Source organism: Anabrus simplex, chromosome 5, assembly GCF_040414725.1.
Source record: "Anabrus simplex isolate iqAnaSimp1 chromosome 5, ASM4041472v1, whole genome shotgun sequence".
Classification (NCBI taxonomy): Eukaryota; Metazoa; Arthropoda; class Insecta; order Orthoptera; family Tettigoniidae; genus Anabrus; species Anabrus simplex.
This window is the reverse complement of record NC_090269.1, coordinates 337192059-337216162: the sequence shown is the minus strand read 5'-3', so window position 1 is coordinate 337216162 and position 24104 is coordinate 337192059. Positions and strand designations below refer to the sequence as shown.

Genomic DNA, 24104 nt, shown 5'->3' with positions numbered 1-24104 from the left:
ATATCGCGCAACTTGCCTTCTGTTTGCCCGTACTCACATCAACTGGCAACTTCACCAATGGAGACCTGTGTTGTTCACAGACGAGTCCAGATTTCCCCTGACACAGCATGATGGACGTCAACGTGTATGGAGATGCCAGGTGAGCAGTACATGCCAAATGTTGTCCAGGAAGGCGACCGATTCGGACAAGGTTCTGTGATGATGTGGGGTGGCCGTACGGATCTTGTCGTCATCCGTAGTAATCTTACTGCTGCGGGGTATATCGAGCAGATACTGCTACAGCATGTGTTGGCTGCTGCAAATGGTGTTGGCCCTGAATTCGTACTCATGCACGACAATGCCAGGGCTCATGTAGCACGCATCATCAGAGGTGTCTTGCGAGAATTGGACATTCAAGAGATGGAATGGCCAGCAGTGAGTTCCGACCTTAATCCCATCGAGCATGTGTGGGATAGACTTGACAGAAGTCCTGTTTCACCACAAACTCTCCAAGATCTCGAACAGGCTCTCAGTGAAGAATGGGACCTGATACCGCAACGTGACCACCGTCAACTTATACGGAGCATGCCACGTAGGTGGCAAGCTGTGACAAATGCCCGTGGAGGACTGTTATCACTTTGTTTTCGCCCCTATTTGGACATTTCAGTTTGTGTTCTTAAATTGAATGCGAATCCATCGATGTTCTTTTGTATACTTCAACGGTAAAGAATAAAGGTTTAGCTGGTAATATACCTGGATGTGAGGTATTGTTTTATGGAGCATGGCATACGTTCAAAAATATGTTCCCATAATTTTTTTGAACTGTGTATTTGTCATGGTTCTGGAAACGGAGTGAAGTTTTAAAATCCGTAAAAACTCTTCATGAAGAATACATATATGGCCAGGATCTAAAAGTGAAACTAAAATGCCAAGTGTCAGAATGAAAAAGTTAAGTTACATAAAGTTAATGTGAAGTGTCGTATACTCACTATTTCCTCCAGCCCTGTGCTTGTATAAATCAGGTTGGGTCAGTGTTGACCTCCACACTGACTAGCGACCGTTCTGAGATCGTGTTGGATAGGGGAAACAGCGGGTGAGGAGAGGGAGAGTGAGTGGAAGGATGGGAGGACGGACCAGTAATGCGGGTTGCAACAGATTTGATTGTGCGTTGCCTCAGATCTTTCTTGATTATTGTGTCTTGGATTTCGTTAAGATTATAGATGGGATTGGATTTTTGATTGAGGTTTATATAAATATTTTCTAAAATGTTTAATAAAGTTCCCTTTTTAGTTATATGTAGGATTTCTAGATCTTTATCTATGTTGGAGTATGAGTGATTGTGATCTTTCATGTGTTCACTCATAGCAGAAAATCTTCTGTATTTAGCTGCATTAAAAAGTTCTTCGTAGCGGATTTTAAAATTCCTCCTAGTCTGTCCAACGTAACTGGCATCGCACTGGTTACATGTCAACTTGTAGCCTCCTGATTGCAAATGTTTGCTGGATTTGTTACGTGTGTTTGTGTTATAGAAAAGTTTGGAAGTGGTGTTGTTAGTTCTAAAGGCGACACTGAGGTTCCGTTTTTTTAAAATGTTTGAGATTTGATATAGGTTATTGCTGTTGAAAGTGAAGGTGACAAAGCCAGTATTCTTTTTTTTTTTTTTTTTTTTTTAAATCTTATTGAGAATTTTGTCAAGAAAATTGCTATTAAACCCATTAATGCATGCTAAAGTGTGGATGGTGTTAATTTCTTTCTTATAAGCTTTCTTGGACATAGGAATATTTAAGGCTCTATATAACATACTATAAAATAAATAATAATGCTACTTTCTTTATATCCCACTAACTACTTTTACAGTTTTTGGCGACACCGAGATGCTGGAATTTAGTTCCACAAGAGTTCTTCAATATGCCAGTAAATCTACCGACACGAGGCTGACGTATTTGAGCAACTTCAAATACCACCGAACTGAGCCAGGATCGAACCTGCTGTGTTGGGGTCAGAAGGCCAGCGCATAATACTATACGAAGAGTATGACCAATGAAATATACAGTCTAGTGAATTGTTGAGTATCTTGGACTTTTCCAGATTGTCCGTGTACATTTCTGCCAAAATTCCAGAAATAGGGGATCCCGTGAGGAGTCCTTTCTGCAGATAAATTATGTTATTAAACGTAAAATAATTATTATTGAGAACAAACTTCAGAATATGTACAAATCCTTCTATTTCAAGTTTACTTAAGAGGTTATGTTTCCTTAAGTTATCTTTAACTAGGTTAATGGTTTCAGCTATGGGAAGTTAGTGTACATATTTGTAATATTGAAAGAGTGCATAGTGTGATTTGGATTTAAGTTTTTTTGTGATGTTATTGAATTCTACAGAATTTTTGACAGAGGTTCTGCTGGAAAATGTATAATATTTGGCTAAGAATTTTTGTACAAAACAAGAAACATTGTAAGTAGAGCTACTTTTGAAATTAATGATCAGCCTGATTGGAACAGTGGTCTTATGAATCTTTGGTAAAGATCTAGCAGTGGGGAGTTTGGGATTCATTAAAGTATGTTTGGAAATTTGTTGTTCATTGAAAAGGGTTACAATATTTAAAATTCCTTTAAGGCTCTTTTGAATTTTATTGGTGGGATCATAAGTTATGACAGTGAAACTCTTATCGGAAAACAAAAGTTCTTTTTTAATGACGTAATCATTCTTATTCATTAGGATCATGGTATTTCCCTTATCTGCCTTTGTAACTATTATGTCATTATTTTTTATTTCAATTCTACGATGGATTTAGTTGGGATGCTGGGTTTATCTGCATGTTTTTCTGTGAACGAATTTTGCAGTTTTTTCTTTATTTCATATCTAATTTCATCTTGTTTCTCATACGGTAATTTGCTGATGGCCAATTCTGATTCCACTATAATGTTGATTATGTTGCTTTTGCTAGGAAAATTGACCCAGTTATGTTTTGGTCCCTTGTTAAGGATCTCTAAATCGATCTTGTTCAAATCTAAATTTGTGAGATTTATAACTGGTGAATGAAATTAGTGGTTGACTTGTTGCTCGTGTTGGGGAGTGTGAAAGCTTTTTGAAAAGGATACTGAATTGTTGGCTTTCAAATTTACTAGCTTTTTATTCAAAGTGTAGTGTTTTTTTTAAAATGATGCGAAATAGTCTCAGATTAACATGTTTCTGAAAAGAATCCCATTCCAATGTGCCGATGCATGTCATTTTGTCCATATTTCATCACTGTAAATTTGCAAGATATCTGTAGCACAGAAGCAGTAAATGTACTCACTTGCTTAGCAACTGCTGCTTCCAATTGTGCTATCTCAGCTGGATCTGCTGGTCCTGGAAAAGTCTTATTATTAACTTCCTGGGCAGCCAACAGCTGGCGCTGTAATTCACGCAGAGCATCCTCATAGGGTTGCCATTCACTCTTATCTGCACCGCTTGTTTTCAGGTTACATAAAAGTTCTCCCTAAAATGAAACACTATATATAAATACATACTTTAATAAAGTTTTACAGGAAGAAAATACTGTACTTATTCACATAATGGACACACACAAATATTCCCCATAAAATTATGAAAGAAAAATCCCCGCTTGAGCCAATCACTTCAGGTTTAATGGTCATGTGTGCTAGCTTAGAAATAAGATTTAAATCACCCTCAATGCGAGTAAACCATCCGCTCAGAACTGCTATGAAATAAATGCCATTAATGGAACAATAGCCAGAATTTTCATGCACAGCTGTCAGTGACACATTCAAAGTAATTTTATTCAACCAATAATGATGTCAGAATGAAGATTGTGTGTGGTAAATCTCTAAACTTTTGGGTATATGTAGAGGCACTTCACACTTTTTGGGGTCTCAATACATTTATCTTTGCTCAAATACAATTGGATGTGAGGCTTACAAACCTTGGATATCAGAATGCAGAGGGCAAAGTATGCCTTGATTTCATCCTCATTAGCGCCAAACGACTTTGTCACCGTCTTTTTCCATATGGGTCCAATATTGTTCCAAAATATTTGTTTCCCACACAATGTGGGAAAACAACGGATCCATAAACTGCATAAATAGACAACTCTGATATAGAATTATCTAAATATTTGTTTCTCAGTTCTCTTGACAGCCTAGGTAAGCCTGTAAAACAATTACTAACCCACACCCATTTAAAGATAAAAATTTCATAATGTTCCGTATTGAAATGTATCACAATGAAATTGAAATAATAAATAAGGTAGTTCAACCTATTCAATACAAATAAATATGAAATGTAGTATTACATTCCTATTTAATTAAAAGCAGAAGTGGTACCGGTTTCGATCCTAATCTGGGTCATCATCAGCCGAATAAAATGCAAAAAACAATGTATAGGTAAATAAGAAATTAAAAAGTGAGTCTTTCACAAAAACAGTTGAAGAGGCAAAATATGTTAATTCGGATTGGCACTGTGCAATTTTAAATTGTAAAATCTAGAAGAAGTAGAAAGTCAGTCACTTATAAGAAGTAAGGCGCGATCTTCTGAATAATAGCACAACACACGCAAATTTCAGCACTGTCTCATATTGTTTACAAGAAGAGGTGAGAAGTTAAATGAGCCAGCGAATGAGGCGCGATGTCACAATATAATTAATGAATATGAAGTCCCAAAATTGTTTAGAAGTCGAAGCTTCAATCAAGCGACTCGTCTTCGACTTCTAAACAATTTTGGGACTTCATATTCATTAATTATATTGTGACATCGCGCCTCATTCGCTGGCTCATTTAACTTTCCACCTCTTCGTGTAAACATTATGAGACAGTGCTGAAATTTGCATGTGTTGTACTATTATTCAGAAGATCGTGCCTTACTTCTTATAAGTGACTGACTTTCTACTTCTTCTAGATTTTACGATTTAAAATTGCACAGTGCCAATCCCAATTAACATATTTTGCCTCTTCAACTGTTTTTGTGAAAGACTCACTCTTTAATTTCTTAATTACCTATGCATTGTTTTTTTGCATTTTATTCGGCTGATGAGGACCCAGATTAGGGTCGAAACCGATACCGCTTCCGCTTGTAATTAAATAGGAATGTAATACAACATTTCATATTTATTTGTATTGAATAGGTTGAACTTCCTTATTTATTATTTCAACCCACACCCAGTCACTATGTTTTGCTTTTGCACCTGGGGCTTTAGGTATGATTTCACAGTCATTCATATCAGATGAGCTGCCAATTTCACTTAAAATCTCTTCTTCAGTATTATTATAATCGCCATCACTGTCCCCGAATCACTGTCTAAAACACTTTCAATTAACTCAGCAATAGCACTGCTGTCAATGGCCTTTACTATGCATGGAGCCATGGCTAGGAGACTGACACCTGATGAAATGTTTGTGCTTTCAATGGCTACAAATGGGCAATAAATTATGGTATAAGTTCTTAGAAGGAAAGCTATAAACAAGCCATATTTCTGTTCTATTCATAAAAGTGGCCAAATATAAGCTAGTACACACGGCTCGGCATGGCGCGTGAATGTCTCGTAATTTGAGTTGAAGGCCTAGCCAACGATCGCGTGAACGTCACGTCAAATGAGTCAAATGGGTTAATTGACGCATTTCATTTTCAAGAAAAACTGTCTTAGTAATATTTAAAATTGTAAAACTGTGTGGATTGCAGCATGCAATAAAACTCGTAAAGAGACTCAGTTGTCCTACCACAGAATACATTTTCTGCGCTGGATAACTATTATTTCCATAGCAAGTCTGTAGAGGGTATAACAGTGTGCAGTATTTTTAGTGTGTGTAATATTGGCGATAATGTAAAATGAAGGGTGGAGTAGTCATGTTTGAATTCAAATCTTGAAACAACAATCCGTGAAAACTCTAATCGCAATTGGTCCTTTTTAACGTGCACAAAATACACACAATTCCTAATACTGTAACCCAGTGTTGCTGGAACACTTACAATACACTGTTGTGTTGATGAACAGTATTTTAGCAATGGACAGTAATAAATCAAAATCCTGAAGTACTTTATTTCCAATTTTAAGTTACAATATGCTGTATGCTATCTGTGTTTCATTACAGATGTTAAACAGCTGATGATAGCTATCAATCAATTGTAAAATTTTTTGTAACTGTGACATTTATAAACTGCATTATTATTGAAAGTAAAATGAAACTTATAAAATAACTAGAAAGGCATGAGCAGCTGGCTTTAAGTAGTTACTATACAGTAAAATGGAGAACACCTTGTGGGCAGCCTGGCTATTTAATTCTCACAACTCACTGATGCCAGAAAGGACCTTTGTTTAGTGTGTTCTAGTCAGTGCAACCTCAGGAAGACTGCAGTGGAAATTTATTTGGAAATACCTTATATGATTTTATTAAGAAAATTTATTTTGATATTGTGTAAAATTTTACTCTGTTCATTCGGCCGAATCAGATATTTGGACTCAAGAACATTTTGTTTGACTATTTAAAAGAATGCTCTCACTTTTGTTTGTATTACAAAAATTCATTCAATCCTGTACAAAATTTATCTGTTGATTTCAACTGTCTGAATATCCAGTAGTTCGGCAAGAATTGTTTACGATTTCCTAAGCCTGGACCTTTCCACAACTTTTCTTTATCTATGTGTCAGAAAGAAAGAAGAGACCTCCTATTGGTCAGAATAACGAAGATTGTAATTGGCGAAGGTAAATCTTGCATTTGATTGGTCTAAATTGGTGGATGCACCATTTCCTGTTTCTATATTTGACTCACTTCTTTGGTGGGAGCGATGTAGCGCCGTGTCTTTGATTATCTGACCATCTTAGCGAGCGGTTGTTCTCGTGCTGTGGTCCCCGCGTGGAAAACCCAGTCTCAGGGTAAGCACTGTTTCTTCCTTTATTTCGGTTTTAACTTAATTTAAATGTGAAAATTTACCTTCTTTCCTTACACAGGAATTCACCTTTGAATCTCTCCTTTGCTGCTAATTCTATGCCAAATGGCCTAGCCTCTCAGTTAGGTTCATTCTCATTTTATTTGGAGGCAATAAATAATCTTTTTTTAATCTTTGAATTAAGTTATAATTATCCCTCACCTCAGGTTTGCCTCCCGGTATTACTGGTTTCCTTTCATGCGTACTAGAAATCTATGCCCATTATCCGAAGTGTTTTAGATAATGACGCAATTTTCTGTACCCCTGTGTTTAATTTCATTTCAATATTTGTTTGAGTATTATGGAATTAGCCCTCCCTTACTTTAATCGACACGTATCGTTGGATTAGGTTTTCACCGTTTCAGTTTTGGTGCCAAGGCACATAAGTTAAATTAGCTGTTCGTGCGTGATGTAAAGGTGCAGGTATGTCAAAGAACACCATTTCCTTTTTTGTAACTATGTGTCTAAAGGTTTTCAATTTTGGAGTTTCTGATTTGTTTCCTTCTAAATAGATGTTGTAATCCAAGGGCAATTACCCTCTCCATTTTCTTCCATCGCAAAAGGCTACATTCCATTACCTCTCAGAGTTCCATGCTACTTCCACATCCGTTCCGTAGTTGTCATGTTTTCTAACCTGTTTGATAATATTTTGTGTTGCGATGCATTTTGTTGAGTCTAAGATTAATTTACATATTTCCAAATTTCTTTATTTTACAGTATTTTTGTTTGTGTAATTAGCCAACACCAGTTACAGTCAGTATCAGAGTGTGGAAATGACACCAGAAAGAACCCTTGTTGCTGGTGTTCTGGTCTATATCAGAGGGTGTGAGAATGTTCCAGCCTCATCTAAGAAAATGCGAAGGTTGCTCTGATTGATTTCTGGATGTGATTGGTTGTTTAGTTCCTTTGTTCTGGAAGGGTGACACCTGCAAACCGGAGGATTTATATCTTAAGACACAAAGCAAACATCGGACATTCTCATCTCATCTTGGTGCTTTGCCAAGGCAGACGTTTCCACTCTGAGCTCTCACTCCACTGGTAGCCCATCAGCGCTGTAGGGAGGGTTAACTCTCAAATGTACACGATTTCATGTGTGTGGGACCAACCACAAAATGCTCAATTAAGGTGAGGCAGCAGATTGGAAGTAAGGATAATATGTCACTAAAAAAGTTTTGAAGTCAAACTGTGATGAAAAAGCCCAATTTGCAACCTGGAATATGAGGGGGACCCCAAAAATAACTGGAATAACATTCCTGTGGGCAAAGCTTGTGTAGTAGGCATTTCTGCCGCTAGGCGTGTATAGTGCAACTGGCTTGTTCTGTTCATCTGCAGTGATTGTTTTTGTCTGTTTTGTTCTTGTTTCATTTTTTATGACGGCAAGTTTAAGTGAAAATCATGCAAACCTTTTATTGGAAAAATTTAAGAAGAATGTGCAACAGTGTTCGTAAAAAAAAAAAAAGAGACCCTATTTGCGGCAGAGAGGAGATTGGTTCGTCCATCACGACAACGCACTTGCACACACAGCCATTTGTGTTAGACAGTTTTTGGCTAAAAATGGCATGGTTCCCCTGCCCCATGGTTGACCTGGCTCCGTGCGACTTTTTCTTTTTTCCACGGGCATGAAAGGACACCGATTTGGAAACATTGAAGAGGTCAAGAAAAAAATGAGGGAGGAGCTGTCAGCCATTTCTAAAGATGACTACAAAAAATGTTTCGAACTGTGGAAACACCAGTGGGACAAATGTATTAGTTATAATGGAGAGTATTTTGAAGAGGATAAGGTAGTTTTGTAAAAAAATTGACAATATATAGTTTTTTAAAAATAAAACTTTTTTTTTTTTTTTTTTTTTGGGTACCCCCTCTCGTAGCATCAAAGCTCAAGCTTACTCCTAGAACTTATCAGTCACTTGAGCTCACTCTTGTCAATCACCAACACAAACAATTGGTAGGTCAAGGGAGATGCTTAACTAAGAATCATTTTAAAGCTTGAGGCATCATTCTCCCTAGATTCTACTATTGATCTCAAACTCAAATGTTTCTCTACATTTGATCCAGCTAAAAGCAATACATATATATCCTGCAATTTTACTATTTATTGTCAGCAGTTACTCGTTTTTGAACATACAATCTTTCTGGCTCTCACTTCATATTCACAGTAGTTTGTGTTTAAACTTCCGGCGACTTTACAGGCTAATTCTTGAGCAGAATATATGTCACACACCATGCATCTTAGGGATGGGGGAGATCTTGACTGGGATTGTCAAAGTTTTCATTCCTGTTGCTTCATTTCTTAATGTCTGTGGTGTTCTTGTTCAAAATGTTGAACTGAGATGCAGATAAGTCTGCCACCGGTCCTTGAGAGGTGCTTTTCTCGGTTTGTAGGTTTACTTCTGTCATCTTTAAGGTTTGTTCAGTTGGTCTTTGAAGCGTCTCAAGGAAGTACCCTGTGGTCTCGAACTGGAGGCAAGTTCACCATAGAGGATATGGCGCAGTAGTCTTGAATCATTCATACGGCGCAGGTGTCCTGCCCATCTAATGCGATGGCTAATGATCAATGCTTCTCCACCCTTGACATATGCTTTCTCGAGAACTTCAGCATTAGAAACAGTTCTCCCTCTTGATATTTATGACGGAGCGCAGTTTTTGCTGGTGAAAATGCTTCAGCTTTTATAAGTCACAGTGGTACAAGGTCCATATTTCACAGCCGTACAGAAGTGTTGAGATGACTACAGCCTGTTGCACCATTAGTTTTGTGTGAATGGTAAGGTCTTTATTCCTGAAGAATCTGTGGGATAATCAGCCATAGGCGACATGGGCAGAATGAAGCCTGGTTTCCACATCTTGTTCTGAAGTTCAGGTCTTCAACAAAATAAGGTATGTGAAGTGGTCTAGTTGTTCCAGTTTGGTGTTTGTGAGATGGTAATGTTCAGGGTCGTTAGTGACTGGTACAGGCTGGGCAAGTACTTTGGATTTTTTGGTGTTGATGGCAAGGCCAAAGCAGTCATATGCATCCTTGATGTCAAGGGTGAAACAATGTAGTGGAAGTGGAAAATGTTTATTGAAGACTTTATTTGTAAAGTGTGGTAATATGTTTTATTTGTAACGACCTAAACTGTACAGTGTAATATTTGTAAATAGTAGATTTCAGTTCTGTACTTACTGGAAGTATCTAGAAAATTGTTACATGAATTTTTGAACAGGGTGTGTTGCCTTTGGTTGGTTGTGTGTTCTAGAAGGCATTTTCTAACTATTCTGGAAATGCAAGATTCACGAACGTGCGTATTCGAGAAACTTATTTAAAGTTCGCGACTGTAGTAGGAATTGTGACTGGTGAACCTAGGTGGGGATAGGTGGACTCATGCATGCTGATTGGCTACTCCAAGGCCAGGGTTTACCCTTATATAGAGTGCGAGGCAGCATTTCGTCGTCTTGTCTTGGCCTGGTCTGCCTTAGTCTGTGTTGGTCTGTCTGAAGTTTTACGTCGTGTGCGACGCCTCGCTACCGGGGATGGGCCACCTTTGGGTAAGCACTGTTGAATTCCTTTCCGGCTAAAATTTTCATAATGTTCGGTTGCTATTTCATATAGGAGTCTGCCCTAGCCTAAACTAGATTTGCCAAATTAATTATTTATGATGCCTTAGCTTTTCAGCTGGGCTTGCCTGTTTGTTTTCGAGGCATTCCCATTTCTTGTTTCGCTAAATATGTAGATTGTAGTTTAATACATTTACCTTGCGGTTTGCCTCTGGTAGTTCAGTATCACTTGATGTACGCTAGAGTTTTGGAAAGTACATTTACTTCACTGTAAATTGCACTGTACAACTGGATTTGTAACTAGATGTATAGTTGGTTTGAAATTTTGGACTTGTAGGAAGGTATTATCAAAGAACCTCTAAGTTATGAGTATCACAGAGCATATAGTTTGTAAGTTGCAAGTTGGCGGATTTTGTTCGGAATGTATTTGTAAAATCCTTTTGTAAATAATATTTTTCAAATTTAAGGATCATGGTTGATTATTTCAGAATCTACAATCTAAGCCATGTCTATGTCCTCGGTAGGTCCTAGCTCCTTCCACCTTCCTGGTTTATTTTCCACTAGTTGGCCCTACTGATATTTACGCATGTTGTTGTCGGCGGAGATCCACGTAGTTCCAGCTGATGTTCAACTGTGTGTGAAGTTTTTTTGGTACTGCATAATGGCACTTACCTTCCTTTACTGTGTTTAATGTTTTGTTTAGTGTAACCGCTGTAATAAAGGTTACACTTGAAGCAGTTGACTGACTGTTGCAGTTACTCTGGTGTAAGAGCAGGTGATGTGGTATCATCAGCATACTGCATTTCAGTTACCTTAGTAATACTGATATGTCATCGCGAGTGAAACCTGGCCAAGTTGAAGAGGCCGCCATCAAAGCGATATCTAATCTCCATTCCAGGGTTGTCTGTTGTCTCATAAAGCACGGCAACCAGGTACAAGGCAAACAGAGTTAGGGCAAGTACGCAGTCCTGCTTCAATCCATGTGTGATTGGGAATGGTTCACAGAAGGTGTTTTGATGTTTTGATGTCCAGTCATACCATCATGAAGTGCTTGCACCAGGCCCACAAAAAGCTCAGGACAGCCAAAGCATCTCAGCACCGCACATGCAGAGAGTCTAGCAACACTATCAAAGACCTTTTCCAGATCATAAAACACAAAATAGTTCTCTACATTTTTCTAGCAGTTGCCTCACACAGAAGATCATGTCCGCAGTACCTTTGGAGGCTCAGAAACCACACTGAGACTGTGGTAGAGTGTCCCCTCAGAGATGACTTGCTGGCGGCTAAGCACGATTCTTGCAAGAATTTTACCTACAACAGGGAAATGCCATGATAGTTGTCACATATACTATGATCACTTTTCTTGAAAATATTGATGATGTTGGCATTTTTGACATCACCAGGTACTTTCTAGGTTTCCCAAATTGAGAGGATGAGGATGAAGAGTCTTGCTTTAAGGGTAAGCCTCCACCTTGAATTAGTTTTAGAGGGATGTTGTTTGGTCCAGGTGTTTGTTCAACATCTTGCGTGCATACTGGATTGATTGCCAATCGGTTCATGATCGCATTTTGGAAGTCTGATGAAGTGGATATTTCTGACAGAAAGCAGAAAACTTGCATCGGGGCTTTCTTAGGTAGTTGGTACATCTGTCTGAGATGACAGATCAAAAGTTTGTGATCCGTCCGACATTCATCAATACTCTTTGCAGTCTTAATTTTTCTTTAGACAACCGTGAATGATGAACGTGACCTTTATATGTCCCACATTCTTCATAAAAAGCACAAATTAGGTTTAAATTAAAATTTTAAAATATAGTTGCTAAAAAACACAATATTAGAAGTTTACTTTGAACATGAAAATGAAGAATTATTCTAACTGTGGATGTAAAATGAGAGAAAATTAAATATTGTTCTTTAAAGTTTTGGCAAGGCTATACAAACCAGACTAGGAACAAGGAAAATGTTAACTCTTGGTGTCAATGTTTCATTCACCTGCTTCTTTATATTTGCTTCTAAATGTGCTACAGCATCTCCATTGGCGGGTTTAGATGGAGGTGATTTAGTAACTGTTTTCTTCAGAGGTTTGGGATCTGGAGAAGACGACTTCTGACGACCTGAGAATTGTTGCTTCAGTTCTTCTACACGGGCGTTGTCTATCTTTTCAAACAATGGGGATGGCTGAAATCAAAGTATTAAAGCAATATAAATTTCTCAAAAATAAAAACAAATTTATATTATGACATTAGCAGATAATTAAAATATTCTTCATGATTCTTCAGGTTTTTAATCTAAATTTATTTACAGGTGAATTACCTGAGAATATATACAAAATAAAATGTGAATGATACCAAACACTGCCCTTAATCCTCGACTGAACATGCAGGTGGGGTTTGGACTGTACTTTTCAATTATTCAGTTGAATAATAATAATAATAATAATAATAATAATAATAATAATAATAATAATAATGATGATGATGATGATGATGATGATGATGATGATAATAATAATAATAATAATAATTGCTTTGCAACCCACTAACTACTTTTACGGCTTTCAGAGATGGCAAGGTGCCGGAATTTAGTCCCGGAGGAGATCTTTTACGTGCCAGTAAATCTACCGACATGAGGCTGACGTATTTGAGCACCTTCAAATACCACTGGACTTAGCCAGGATAGAACCTGCCAAGTTGGGGTCAGAAGGCCAGTACCTCAAACGTCCGAGCCACTCAGCCTGGCTGGGGGCACATTACTAATCTTTGCTTACTCTGTTAAGCATCAGTGGTGTGTTGTACAGATCAGCGTGGGAACAGTAATGAAGACAGTGTCCACCAGCGCCACCAGCATATGTCACATGACGAGGACAAAATTGCATTGGGTGACCTTAATGGTCACATTGGCGAGTGACGAAGATTATTCCGAACGTCATGGAGGCTTTGGTTATGGAAAGTGGAATGACCAGAGTGAAGAGATCCGACAGTTTGCCTCAGCATACAATCTATAAGTCAACACTTACTTTGAGAAGAAGGAAGAGCATCTTATCACATACAAGGGGAAGACCTCATCAATGGTACATGACCGAGTGGAAGAGAGTCATATTTATGCAAATTGACTACATTTTCTAAGTGTGATGTGCCGAGACAATTTCTCGACTGAAAGGTCATCCTAGGAGAGCCTCTGACATCTCAACATAGGCTTTTGATCGGAGAACTCTTGCTATAGTGTCCGAAACAACAGAGTCAGATCAACTACGAAGATTAATTGGTTTAAGCTGCGAAACAAAGAGACATCACTCAATGATGATATTGGAACTTATATGAACCAGGACATGCAGGATGACATGCCAGATCAAATGTGGAAGAGATTCCAGAAGTACTGTACCAGCAGGGCAAGGTATCACCTTGGGAGTTTCTAATAGCAGACTGAAAATAGACAAGGAAACCTGGCGGTGGAAATATAACGTCCAGGAGGCACTGAAGAGAAAAAAGACTGTGTTTAAAGTATGGTGGAATGAGAAAGACAACCAGTACGGACAAGACCTAAACGTAGAATATAAGGTCATTAAAAAACAGGCCAAGAGAATCCTAGCTATAGCTAAAAGTAAAGTGAAGCGCAGCAAGGCCTCTATGATGGCTTGGAGATACCAGAGAGTGTGCAGCGGATCTACAAAGTCACTGCTCAGTGCGAAAGATAATCCAGGGATATTGTTGCCACCAAATATATCCATGATGATCGGGGAACATTACTGACTAATAACAAAGCTAATGACTAATGACAACCGCTGGAAGAAGTATTTCGAAGTTTCTATGGGACAGAGCAACTTCGAAGTGTCCAGTTGAAGGGCCTGTTGTGGATTTATGCAGTATATGCCACAAAAACCAGCTTCGTATGGGCTGAAATTCTATGCCCTGTGTGACACCAGCACATTTAACATGTTCAATTTGGAACTCTACTATGGCAAACAAGCCGAAGATCCTTATACTTGTTCCAACAAACTGATGACAATGTAAAAAGCTAACTGACCCAATAAAGAATTCACACAGGAATGTTACCACTGAAAATTATTACAGTAGCATTCCACTTCTGAATATTTATTGAAGCAAAGGTTGACATACGTTGGTTAAAAAAAAACCTTCCTAAATTTCTAATTAAACCAAATTAAAATAAGTGAGTTAAATCCACTTTTTCAATACAAATTAAATAAACGGGACTAGTTTTGACCTATTTAAAGGTCATCTTCAGTCATATCGCATGTAGAACAACGTATTTGAAACATAGTTGTTTTAAAGATGGTCTTAAAACATAGAAGTTTGACACTATGAAAAAAATGTTTTTAGAATTTCCTTAAAACACTTTTGTTCACTTAGCTGTGGGAATATATGAGAAGAAGTCTTTCAGTATTCTTCGTAGTATTCAAGAACATAGATACAAGTCGAAATTCACAATCTTGATGAGGTATGGAATTGGGCATATATGCATTAATGTCGTTGTTTAATGACCATCTTTAAAACAACTGTGTTTCAAATATGTTGTTCTACACGCGATATGGCTAAAGATGACCTTTAAATATGTCGAAACTAGTCCCATTATGTGTTTATTTAATTTGCACTGGAAAGGTGGATTTAACTTGCTTATTTTAATTTGGTTTAATCAAAGTTCAATACGGACCCATAAAATAAAATTCATTTCTCTAGATAAATTTCTAAATGACAAATCTCGTCAGATTGGCTGTAGCATGTTTGGATTCAAACCCAACAAGACAACAGTGTCCTATGTGACAAAAAAAAGACAGTTGCTGTTCTTTTATAGACTATGCACCATTATAATGCACAAAATTCCTTTAAAAGGGAAAAGTTAAAAACATCCACCTTACTCAATAAAATTCAATATACAGTATTAAAAAATGCTTAAGATATCATGATAAAAATAATTTGGTAAATGTTTTGGCCAATATTTAGGTCCTCTTCAGCCACAAATTAAAAACAATGAATGGATAAAACGATGAGAGAAACAAACTTAACAACACTACTTGAAGCCTAGCGAAGTGAACACAGCTGCTTCAAGAAGCAACTGAATCACTCGCAGTGCCATTGCTATCCTGCATCCTACCGACTGGTCCAAACAATCGTAGACAGAACGAAGGTCAATGAAGGGCAACTTCCATAAGAGTAGAAAAGACCCAGCTTCTGAAAAACACCAATGACATATTAGAACATATTTTCCGAAAAACTGTTTCTTTGAATGAAAGAAAAAGCAACTAAGTCTATTCACATGCTGCCAGTAAGAACGGCAATGTATAGGATTATCGGTAGATACAATGACATATCAGAAGAAAAATCAAAGTAGCTAAAGAAAAATGGATGGCAGAAATGTGCAAAGAACTGACCGAGATGAGTGAAAACATGACAACTTCAAACTGCACAAGAAGGTCAAGGAAATAACAGGGTTATACAAAAAAGCAACATCAGCCACACTTCTTGACAAGGCCAACAGACCTATTCTGGACAAGCACAAAATCGCACACACTTGGGAGACATTCACAAATCAACAGTTTGGGGGGGTGATAGAGGCAAGAGTATGAAATTCAAACTGCTGATGGTGCAGAAATATTGAAGGCCGAACCGCTGTATGCTCTGGCTTTAACTCCTAGTAATAAAGCACTAGGGCCTGTTCAGTTTTATAACTGATAACAGAAGACAACATTGATCAGATCACCAAGCTCTTTTAACACAATATACAGTACAGGAGAAATCCCATGTGACTGGCTATAATCAACATTCATTTCCATACCAAAGACATCATACCCAAGAAAATGCAATGATTATATGCATCTTAAATGACTAATGAGCCTCATGCTGAAGACATTTCTGTGTATTATACATGCACCCGTAAGATCAAAGTGCGGAATGGACACGAACGACAACCAAACGGGGTACAGAAATGGCTCTGGTACCTGAGGGGCCTTGTTCAGCGTCAATGTTCTCATTCAAGATGCCAAGAACAACACAAAGATATATTTGCATGTTTCACCAACTACAAGAAGGCATTCGACAGAGTCACGCAAGAAAAATGATTGAGATTCACCAGCAGAAGTGGTTAGGCATTAAAAAAAATCTACATCATAAAAAATCTTTACTGGAACCAATGAACCAGAGTCAAGATTGTACAAATAAGACCTTCAGAGATAAGTATCAAAAGAGGAGTATGCCAAGGCTGCAAACTTTCACTGCTCCTGTTCAACCTGTATGCCGATTGCATATTCAAGGAAGCCTTGCATGATGCTGAGCTACATGTGAAAGTAAATGGAGTCATCATAAACAATATTGGATAGGCAGATGACACACTACTTATATGTGACACCACAAAAGGTTTTCAAGAACTGCTCAGTAAAATTCATCTCAGTTGATTAAGATAGGGTCTAAACATCAATACCACAAAAACCAAATTCAGGGTATTTCGCAGAAGCAAGCATGAAGGTGCCTCCATTTCATTAAATAATCAAATCACTGACCAAGTAAATCAGTCCACATACCTTGGGAGCACCATAAAAGACAATCTGGACCCTGAAAGAGAGATCAGAAGCAACTCTTTTGTGATGATGATCTCTCAAACTTAGGCAAAAGCTGTTGAAGTGTTACATCTGGACAGTCAAAGCTTGCTCCATGAACAGATTAGAGGCCTCCGAAATGTGGTTACTGAGGAGAATACTCAGAATACCTGGACAGATTTTGTAACCGATAATGAAGTGTTATGGAGAGCTATAGCTGAGCAAGATCTGGCAAACATCATCAAAGCCAGGAAAACAGCTTATTTAGGTCATGTTATATGAGGTAGAAAGCCCTTCTTTGATTACAGACGATTTGGTGGCTTCAGTTGAAGCGAAGACTCGTAAGAACAGGCGCTTCACAATAACAGGTCTCTCAAACGAATTTCCTGACGTGTCGAGATCAGTGCTTTACAACATCGTTTCTGAACACCTAAAGTTTAGGAAACTGTGCTCCCGTCAGGTCCCGAAACCCCTAACAGAGGACCACAAAAACCAAAGATTTGAGTGTGCGATGAAGTTCTTGACTCGTTATGACGAAGAAGGTGACGGCTTCTTGAGTCAGATCGTAACTGGAGACGAAACATGGGTTTCGCATATCACGCCCGAATCGAAGCAACAGAGCATGGAATGGAGAGACACACACTCGCCTGTAAAGGTGAAGGCCAAACAGACTCTGTCCCAGCGCAAAATCATGGCGTCGGTGTTTTGGGATAGGCATGGTGTTTTGTTGGTCGACTTCATGCAACGAGGAACCACTAGCAATGCAGAAGTATATTGCCAAACCCTGAGAAAGCTACGCAGAGCGATTCAAAACAAAAGACGCGGCATGCTGACAAAGGGAATTGTCCTTCTCCGTGACAATGCAAGACCTCACACTGCAGGTCAGATCCGCGATTTATTGGACAGTTTTGGCTGGGAAGTTTTAGACCACCCACCCTACAGTCCTGATCTTGCGCCGAGCGATTACCATCTGTTCCTCCACCTCAAACAACACCTCAGTGGCAACCATTACAATGACGACGACGACATGAAAAAGGCAGTGAACTCTTGGTTATCGGAGCAGGCGGCAAGTTTCTATGAAGAGGGTATTTTAAAATTAGTTACGAGGTATGATAAGGGTTTGAACAAACTTGGCAACTATGTCGAACCCATTGTATAAACTAGCATTTATCATTTAAAGAAGAAAAGAAGAAAAAGATAAGACTTGAGGATCTTAAATTTATTTGGGAACAGATTCTCATTCAACATCATCTACCTAGGTAAATATTAAAAGTTTTATGTAATAATAATAATTTTCCTAATATACCATTAACATTTGGGAAGACTTGAGAGAAAGGAGATGAACTGCTCGACTAAGTGGTATGTTAGATGTGATAAATTTCATTTTCGGGTCTGGGAATGTACTATGTTCCCGAAACATGTTCGATGAATAAATGATTTTCAATGATAAAAATGCATTGACAAGGTACATTCAAGCACATACTATTTTAAGTAGTTTTTAATAGGTTTAGACAAATCAATACAGGAATAAATACAGCACCTATTATGGTTAAGTTTATCAACAGTAAGCCCACTCACATGCTGCCAGCAAGATCAGCTCTGTTATGCATGCCGGCTCTGAAATATGATGTTGTGATTGCACTCTACTGGTGTTTGCAAAACATCAAGAAGTTTGAGTTCCACTTTAGTCAATACATGCCAAACAAACACAGCCTTTGTCAAGACCTGCATACAAGATGTTGCACCATCATAGTGGTTGCTTAAGACCATAAGAATTTATAAGGAGTTATTAGTATTATTCATCTTCTAGAAAGAAAGAAAATAATAACTATGCAATAAAATATGAAAAATCCAGTTAAAAATTCCATTATAGTTTTTCAGATTGCATGGGAAGAAAAGCTTCCATATAGTCCAGCTGATTTTTCCTACCTTTCATCAGTATTTTATATGTTACTTATATTTTTGACAATAAGTAGCTCTTAGAAACTCACTTTTCCAATTTTATGACCAGCTGTTAGCAGTTGGGTTACTTCACCGGTGATGACCTTCACTTCAGCTGGGGCTTGTAGCTGTTCAAAGATGATACTTGATGTGGAGGGCATATAGGGTTGTAGCAATATTGCCAGCAAACATGCTATATTGCAGCATAAACCCACCACTGTTCCTGCTTGTGACCTGCATAACACCAAATTTACATTCTAATTTATTCCATTTTTAGAATACTAATAGGTAAGGGAAAAGGTTATCAGAATAAATTACTCAACAGAGCTAAGTAACATTACGGTACTTATGGAAATATTTTTGGAAAGATCTTTGAAGTATGTTATGAAAAACAACTTAAAACACACTGCAGTTGATATGCATCCTACACAGTATCCCAGTGATAAACACAGGGTGGATTAATATGTACCTACTAAAAAAAAGAGCAAAATATGCATGCATATCATCATCAATTCTCTGCTCCAGCAAGTCGGATGCGAGTGTTTACAAGCCTCTTCCAGTTCATTCCGTCCATTCATAGCTGATGTTCTACTTTTTGCTACTAATTTACATCATGTTTTGTAAAGTCTTTGAAAATTTGCTTTTTCCAACCACCATGAGGTCCTCTAAGCTTCTTACCAACATCATTCCTCTAATAGTATGGTCTTGGGATCCTATTTGAAGCCATCCTTCTCATATATCCATACCATTGTAATCTGCTTAATTCGAAGGTTTCCAATAGGCTCTTGTGCAATCCAAGTTGTTGCTGGATATTCCCATTCCTTATTTTGTTCCTCCTTGTAATTTCATTTCAGTGGCCTGTAGGTGAATTTTTGCAGACCTGGTCAAAGTTGCTGCAGTCTGAACGTTAGAATTGGTATAGGTTTTGTTCAGTGAGAGCTTGGAAGCTTGGGGAAATGTGTCATCCAAAAGTAGTTGATGAATGGAGCAGTAGAATTTTGATGCAGCTTGTGTTCAACTGTCTCAGGATTTCAACTCATTACTAAACTTTGGCTGATGATCATTCCCACTTTTTTCAAATTCTTCCTGCCGAAGATCTAGTTTAGTTTGAACTTCTGCTTCTCTATCCCCATAGCATAACATCATCAGCAAATACAAGTGCATTTGTTGTATGGTCCTTCCTGCATCTATGCACTAAAAAACAGCCAATATAATATGTCCTCATATAGGCACTAAAATATGAAGTATTATGCACTATGATACTTATGTGAAAAATCAAGAATATATACCACAAAATAATTAGAATTTTTGTATCTTTGTTCAGTATTTTAATGCACAGTGTAAAAGCTACAAAGAAAAGTGAAGCAATAATAATTTTGCAGGGCATTAATGATATCTAAAAATTAACATACACAAGTAAACAGTTCCTTACCACGAATATTTACCGTATACAGTATGGGTTTTAAGTCCACCGACAAACTTCAAGGGCGTGATTTCTGACTGAAAATGGAGCACAAAAGTTCTAATCTAGCAATATGGCATGATACATACACATCATTACATGGCTAAATAAACAAATCAGTCTGTGGAAGCTATCAAGTATGTAACCTTACTACATCCCAGGTAATTGGCAGAAAAATGAAAAAAGAATACTTGCGTGTGTTTCGAACCTTCGAGCATGGTCCACTATCACAACTCCCACCATGCCTCTGCCAATTCAGCTATTGTGAGGCTTGGTATGCAGTGCAGTTTCCAGCCTATACAATACCTGCCCCTGGTCAGCGTGCGCACCTCCTGTTGTAAGGTATGTGTTCTTCGTATCTGTGCTCGTTTTACGGGTTCATTCAAGGAACCCATAATGAATTAATAGTGGCGCTCACGATCTTGCTGTCCTTTAGCCCTCAAACACACATCTCATTATATTACCCCGGTTTAGGGATAGGGACCAAAGTATTTCAGAATTGTAGTGAATGCAGCAGGAGACATAAAACTAAATTGCAAGGGGCTGGTGAACCACCTGGTATATCACTTTAAAGAGGAAAGTCTGTTTATATTTATAACATATCGGTAAAGTAATTTATGGAAAAAGTTGACATACGTGTGAAAAAAGAACATATTGCAGACAGTCATCCTGTTATGTTTGATGTAGCAGCCAAGCCATGTTTCCATGGTATATCCATCTAAAATGAGTGAATTATCAGGAAGCAGTGAAAATCGTGACTGTCTATTCGATTTAGAACACGAAGAAGATAGTGATGTTGTTCTGAAAGAAGGAAAATGAAATGGCGTATGGCTTTTAGTGCCAGGATGTGTCCGAGGACTTCGGCTCGCCAGGTGCAGGTCTTTTGATTTGACACCCATAGGTGACCTGCGCGTCGTGATGAGGATGAAATGATGATGAAGACAACACATACACCCAGTCCGCGTGTCAAGGAAATTAACCAATTATGGTTAAAATTCCCGACCCTGCCGGGAATCGAACCCGGGACCCATGTGACCAAAGGTCAGCACGCTGACCCTTTAGCCATGGAGCCAGACAAAGAAGGAAATGACAATGACTTTGAGAATCTAACAGATTTTTCTTCAGGGAGTGGTGAGTTTTACAAGCCACGGCTAAGCAATTTAGACAGTGATATTGATGATGTTTTAGGACATGACAATGCAGAAGTTAGGGAATATCCTAATGCAAATGACACTAATGATAATGTTCTGGAGCAAGCTGAACCTAAGTGGACAACCCAGGTATCCAAAACTGCCCTCCAAGAAACAGTCCTCCTTTACATATTTATTTTTATTTTTTATTACTGCTGTTTGGAATCTGTTAGTGAGGGAGACTAATAAAAATGCACAGGAACATATTCAAAATAAAAGGGACTCTCGACTGCAAAGATGAGTTGACGTGACTATGTCACAAATTATCATCATCATCATCATCATCTTCCTTCCAAGTATTGGGCCATGTGACCCGTTACGGTCTTGCATCTTACTTTTTGCAAGACTTGAAAGCAATCAAATGTCCTTCCGACGGGTTGCTAGCCTGAAGGAAGTAAGACCATTGGTGGGGCTGCCACCTCTCAGCTAATGGACTAGCTGAAATCACAGCATTTCCTCCATAATGGATGTAACGGTTATACCGCCGTGACTCTGTCAACAGGGCTGGGAACAGGTTTTTTCATCTCGGGAAGGTGAGGTTGGCGTTTGGGCAGGAGAGGTTATGTCATAATCATCATCATCATCCTTCCAAGTACTGGGCCATGTGGCCTGTTACGGTCTTGCATTTTCTTTCCATCGCTTCATTGGACATCCTATAGATCTCTGTCCTCTTGGTTGATAGCGTAGGATCTCCTTTGGTAGCCTTCCAGATTCCATCCTTTGAACATGACGTTTCCAGTTTTCTTGGTAATCATAAATGTAATTGATTACTGATTTCACATTCAGTCCCTTAAGCACATCTTCATTTCTTATACGATCCCATTTCGTATAGCCTGCTGTTCTGCGCATGAATGTCATTTCACGTGCTGTAATTCTGGAAATGTCTTGAGTTCTTATTGTCCATGCCTCACTGCCGTAGCAAAGCGTTGGTCTGGCAAATTTGGTTATTTTTGCAGAGATATCAATTTCCCCTTGGTAAGATAAATTGTATCCCAGATAATTGAATTCGTTGACTCTTTCCAAAATTTTATTATCTAAACAGATTTTACTTGGGATAGGGTCCTTCCCCTTAAAGGCCATTATTTTGCTCTTTTGTGGTGAAATGATCATGTCGAATTTTGAAGAGACTTTCTGGAGATTAAATACTGACCACTGAAGATCATCTTCTGATGATGCTACCAATGCAACATCATCAGCAAAGAGTATGGCATCTAGATGTGTGAGATATCTGCTGACTGGGATTGATCCATGCCTTTCATGCCTCCATTCCTGTATTATGTTGTTCATATAGATTATGAACAACAAAGGAGAAAGTCCACAACCTTGTCTCACACCTCTGCTGATCGGTTTCCATTCAGTCTGATGATTACCTAACTTTATTGCAATAAGGTTGTCACTGTACATGTTGTATATGTTATCTATTAACTGTTGTGGGACATTATCTTCTGCTAAGATATTAAGAAGTCTGTTCCTATTAACTAGGTCAAAGGCTTTCTTAAAATCAACAAAAGTTAAATTCCCTGCGTTTTTCGACTAAGATTTTCAAGGTAAAGTAAGCATCAGCACATGAGCGTCCCTTTCGAAATCCATGTTGTTCATTTCCAATCACATTTTCATAATACCTGAATAATTTTCTCTGACAATATTTGAGTAAATTTTGTAACCTGAGTTGAGTATACTTATCCCTCTGTAATTTCCACAATCTTTCACACTCCCCTTCTTATGAAGAGGAATAACCATAGCTTTTTGCCAATTCTCTGGTGGTCTGTTGCCATTCCAAATTAAATTGATGAATTTGAGAAATCTTTGCTTGAAGATGTCACTGGAATACTTGAATAATTCTGCATTTATTGAATCTTCTCCAGATGCTTTTCCATTTCTAAGTTTTCTGAGTATTAGCTCCAGTTCTTCGAGTGTAATGATTTCCGAAGACTTGTTAAGAGATGTTGGCAGAAGAAATGGCTCAATATTTGAACCTCTCCAAAGGTTCCAAAAATAAATGAGCCACTCCGTTAGAGGTATTGCATTAATGCGTACCGGTATGTCTTCTTTTACATCATTATTTAGTTTCTTGAGTATTTTATAGGTCTGTGGTTGTGGTCTTGTTATATCAGTCTCCAGTTGTGAAACAAAGTTTTCCCAACTCTTTCTGTGCTTTTTCTGCACTTCCCTTTTTGCTATTGCTCTCTTGTGGTGATACTCTATTTTATCTTCTAATTTGCCAGTTGACAAAAAATTTTTATAAGCATTTCTTTTGTCTGAAATAACCTTTTCAATCTCTTCATCCCAGATTCGTAAACCCTTTTTCCTCTGCCATTTTTTCTTAACTCCCAAACTCTCAAAAGCAGACTGCTTTAAAATTGAACACAAATTAGACCACTCCATTTCCACATTGTCACTAACTGGTGTCATCTGTGTAAGTTCGTTAAGTCTGTTCTGGTACAACCATTTTATACTGGGGTCTCTTAATAGGTTAACCTTATAAGAAGTTTTAATTTCTTGTGTTGTTTGTGTGTTTCTTTTATACCATCTAG

The 24104-nt window shown here is 38.1% G+C and overlaps 1 protein-coding gene across 1 annotated transcript in view; it reads right to left on the bottom strand.

Annotated features, from left to right (window-relative positions):
* MetRS (methionyl-tRNA synthetase 1) overlaps positions 1–24104 on the bottom strand; it is a 298475-nt gene that overhangs the window by 13587 nt on the left and 260784 nt on the right. Inside the window, exons 15-17 of the mRNA XM_067147600.2 lie at positions 18969–19152; positions 12423–12608; positions 3278–3460 (exon numbers count right to left, since the gene is read on the bottom strand). Coding sequence (XP_067003701.2) covers positions 3278–3460; positions 12423–12608; positions 18969–19152 — 553 coding nt within the window. The remainder of the gene's footprint in view (positions 1–3277; positions 3461–12422; positions 12609–18968; positions 19153–24104) is intronic.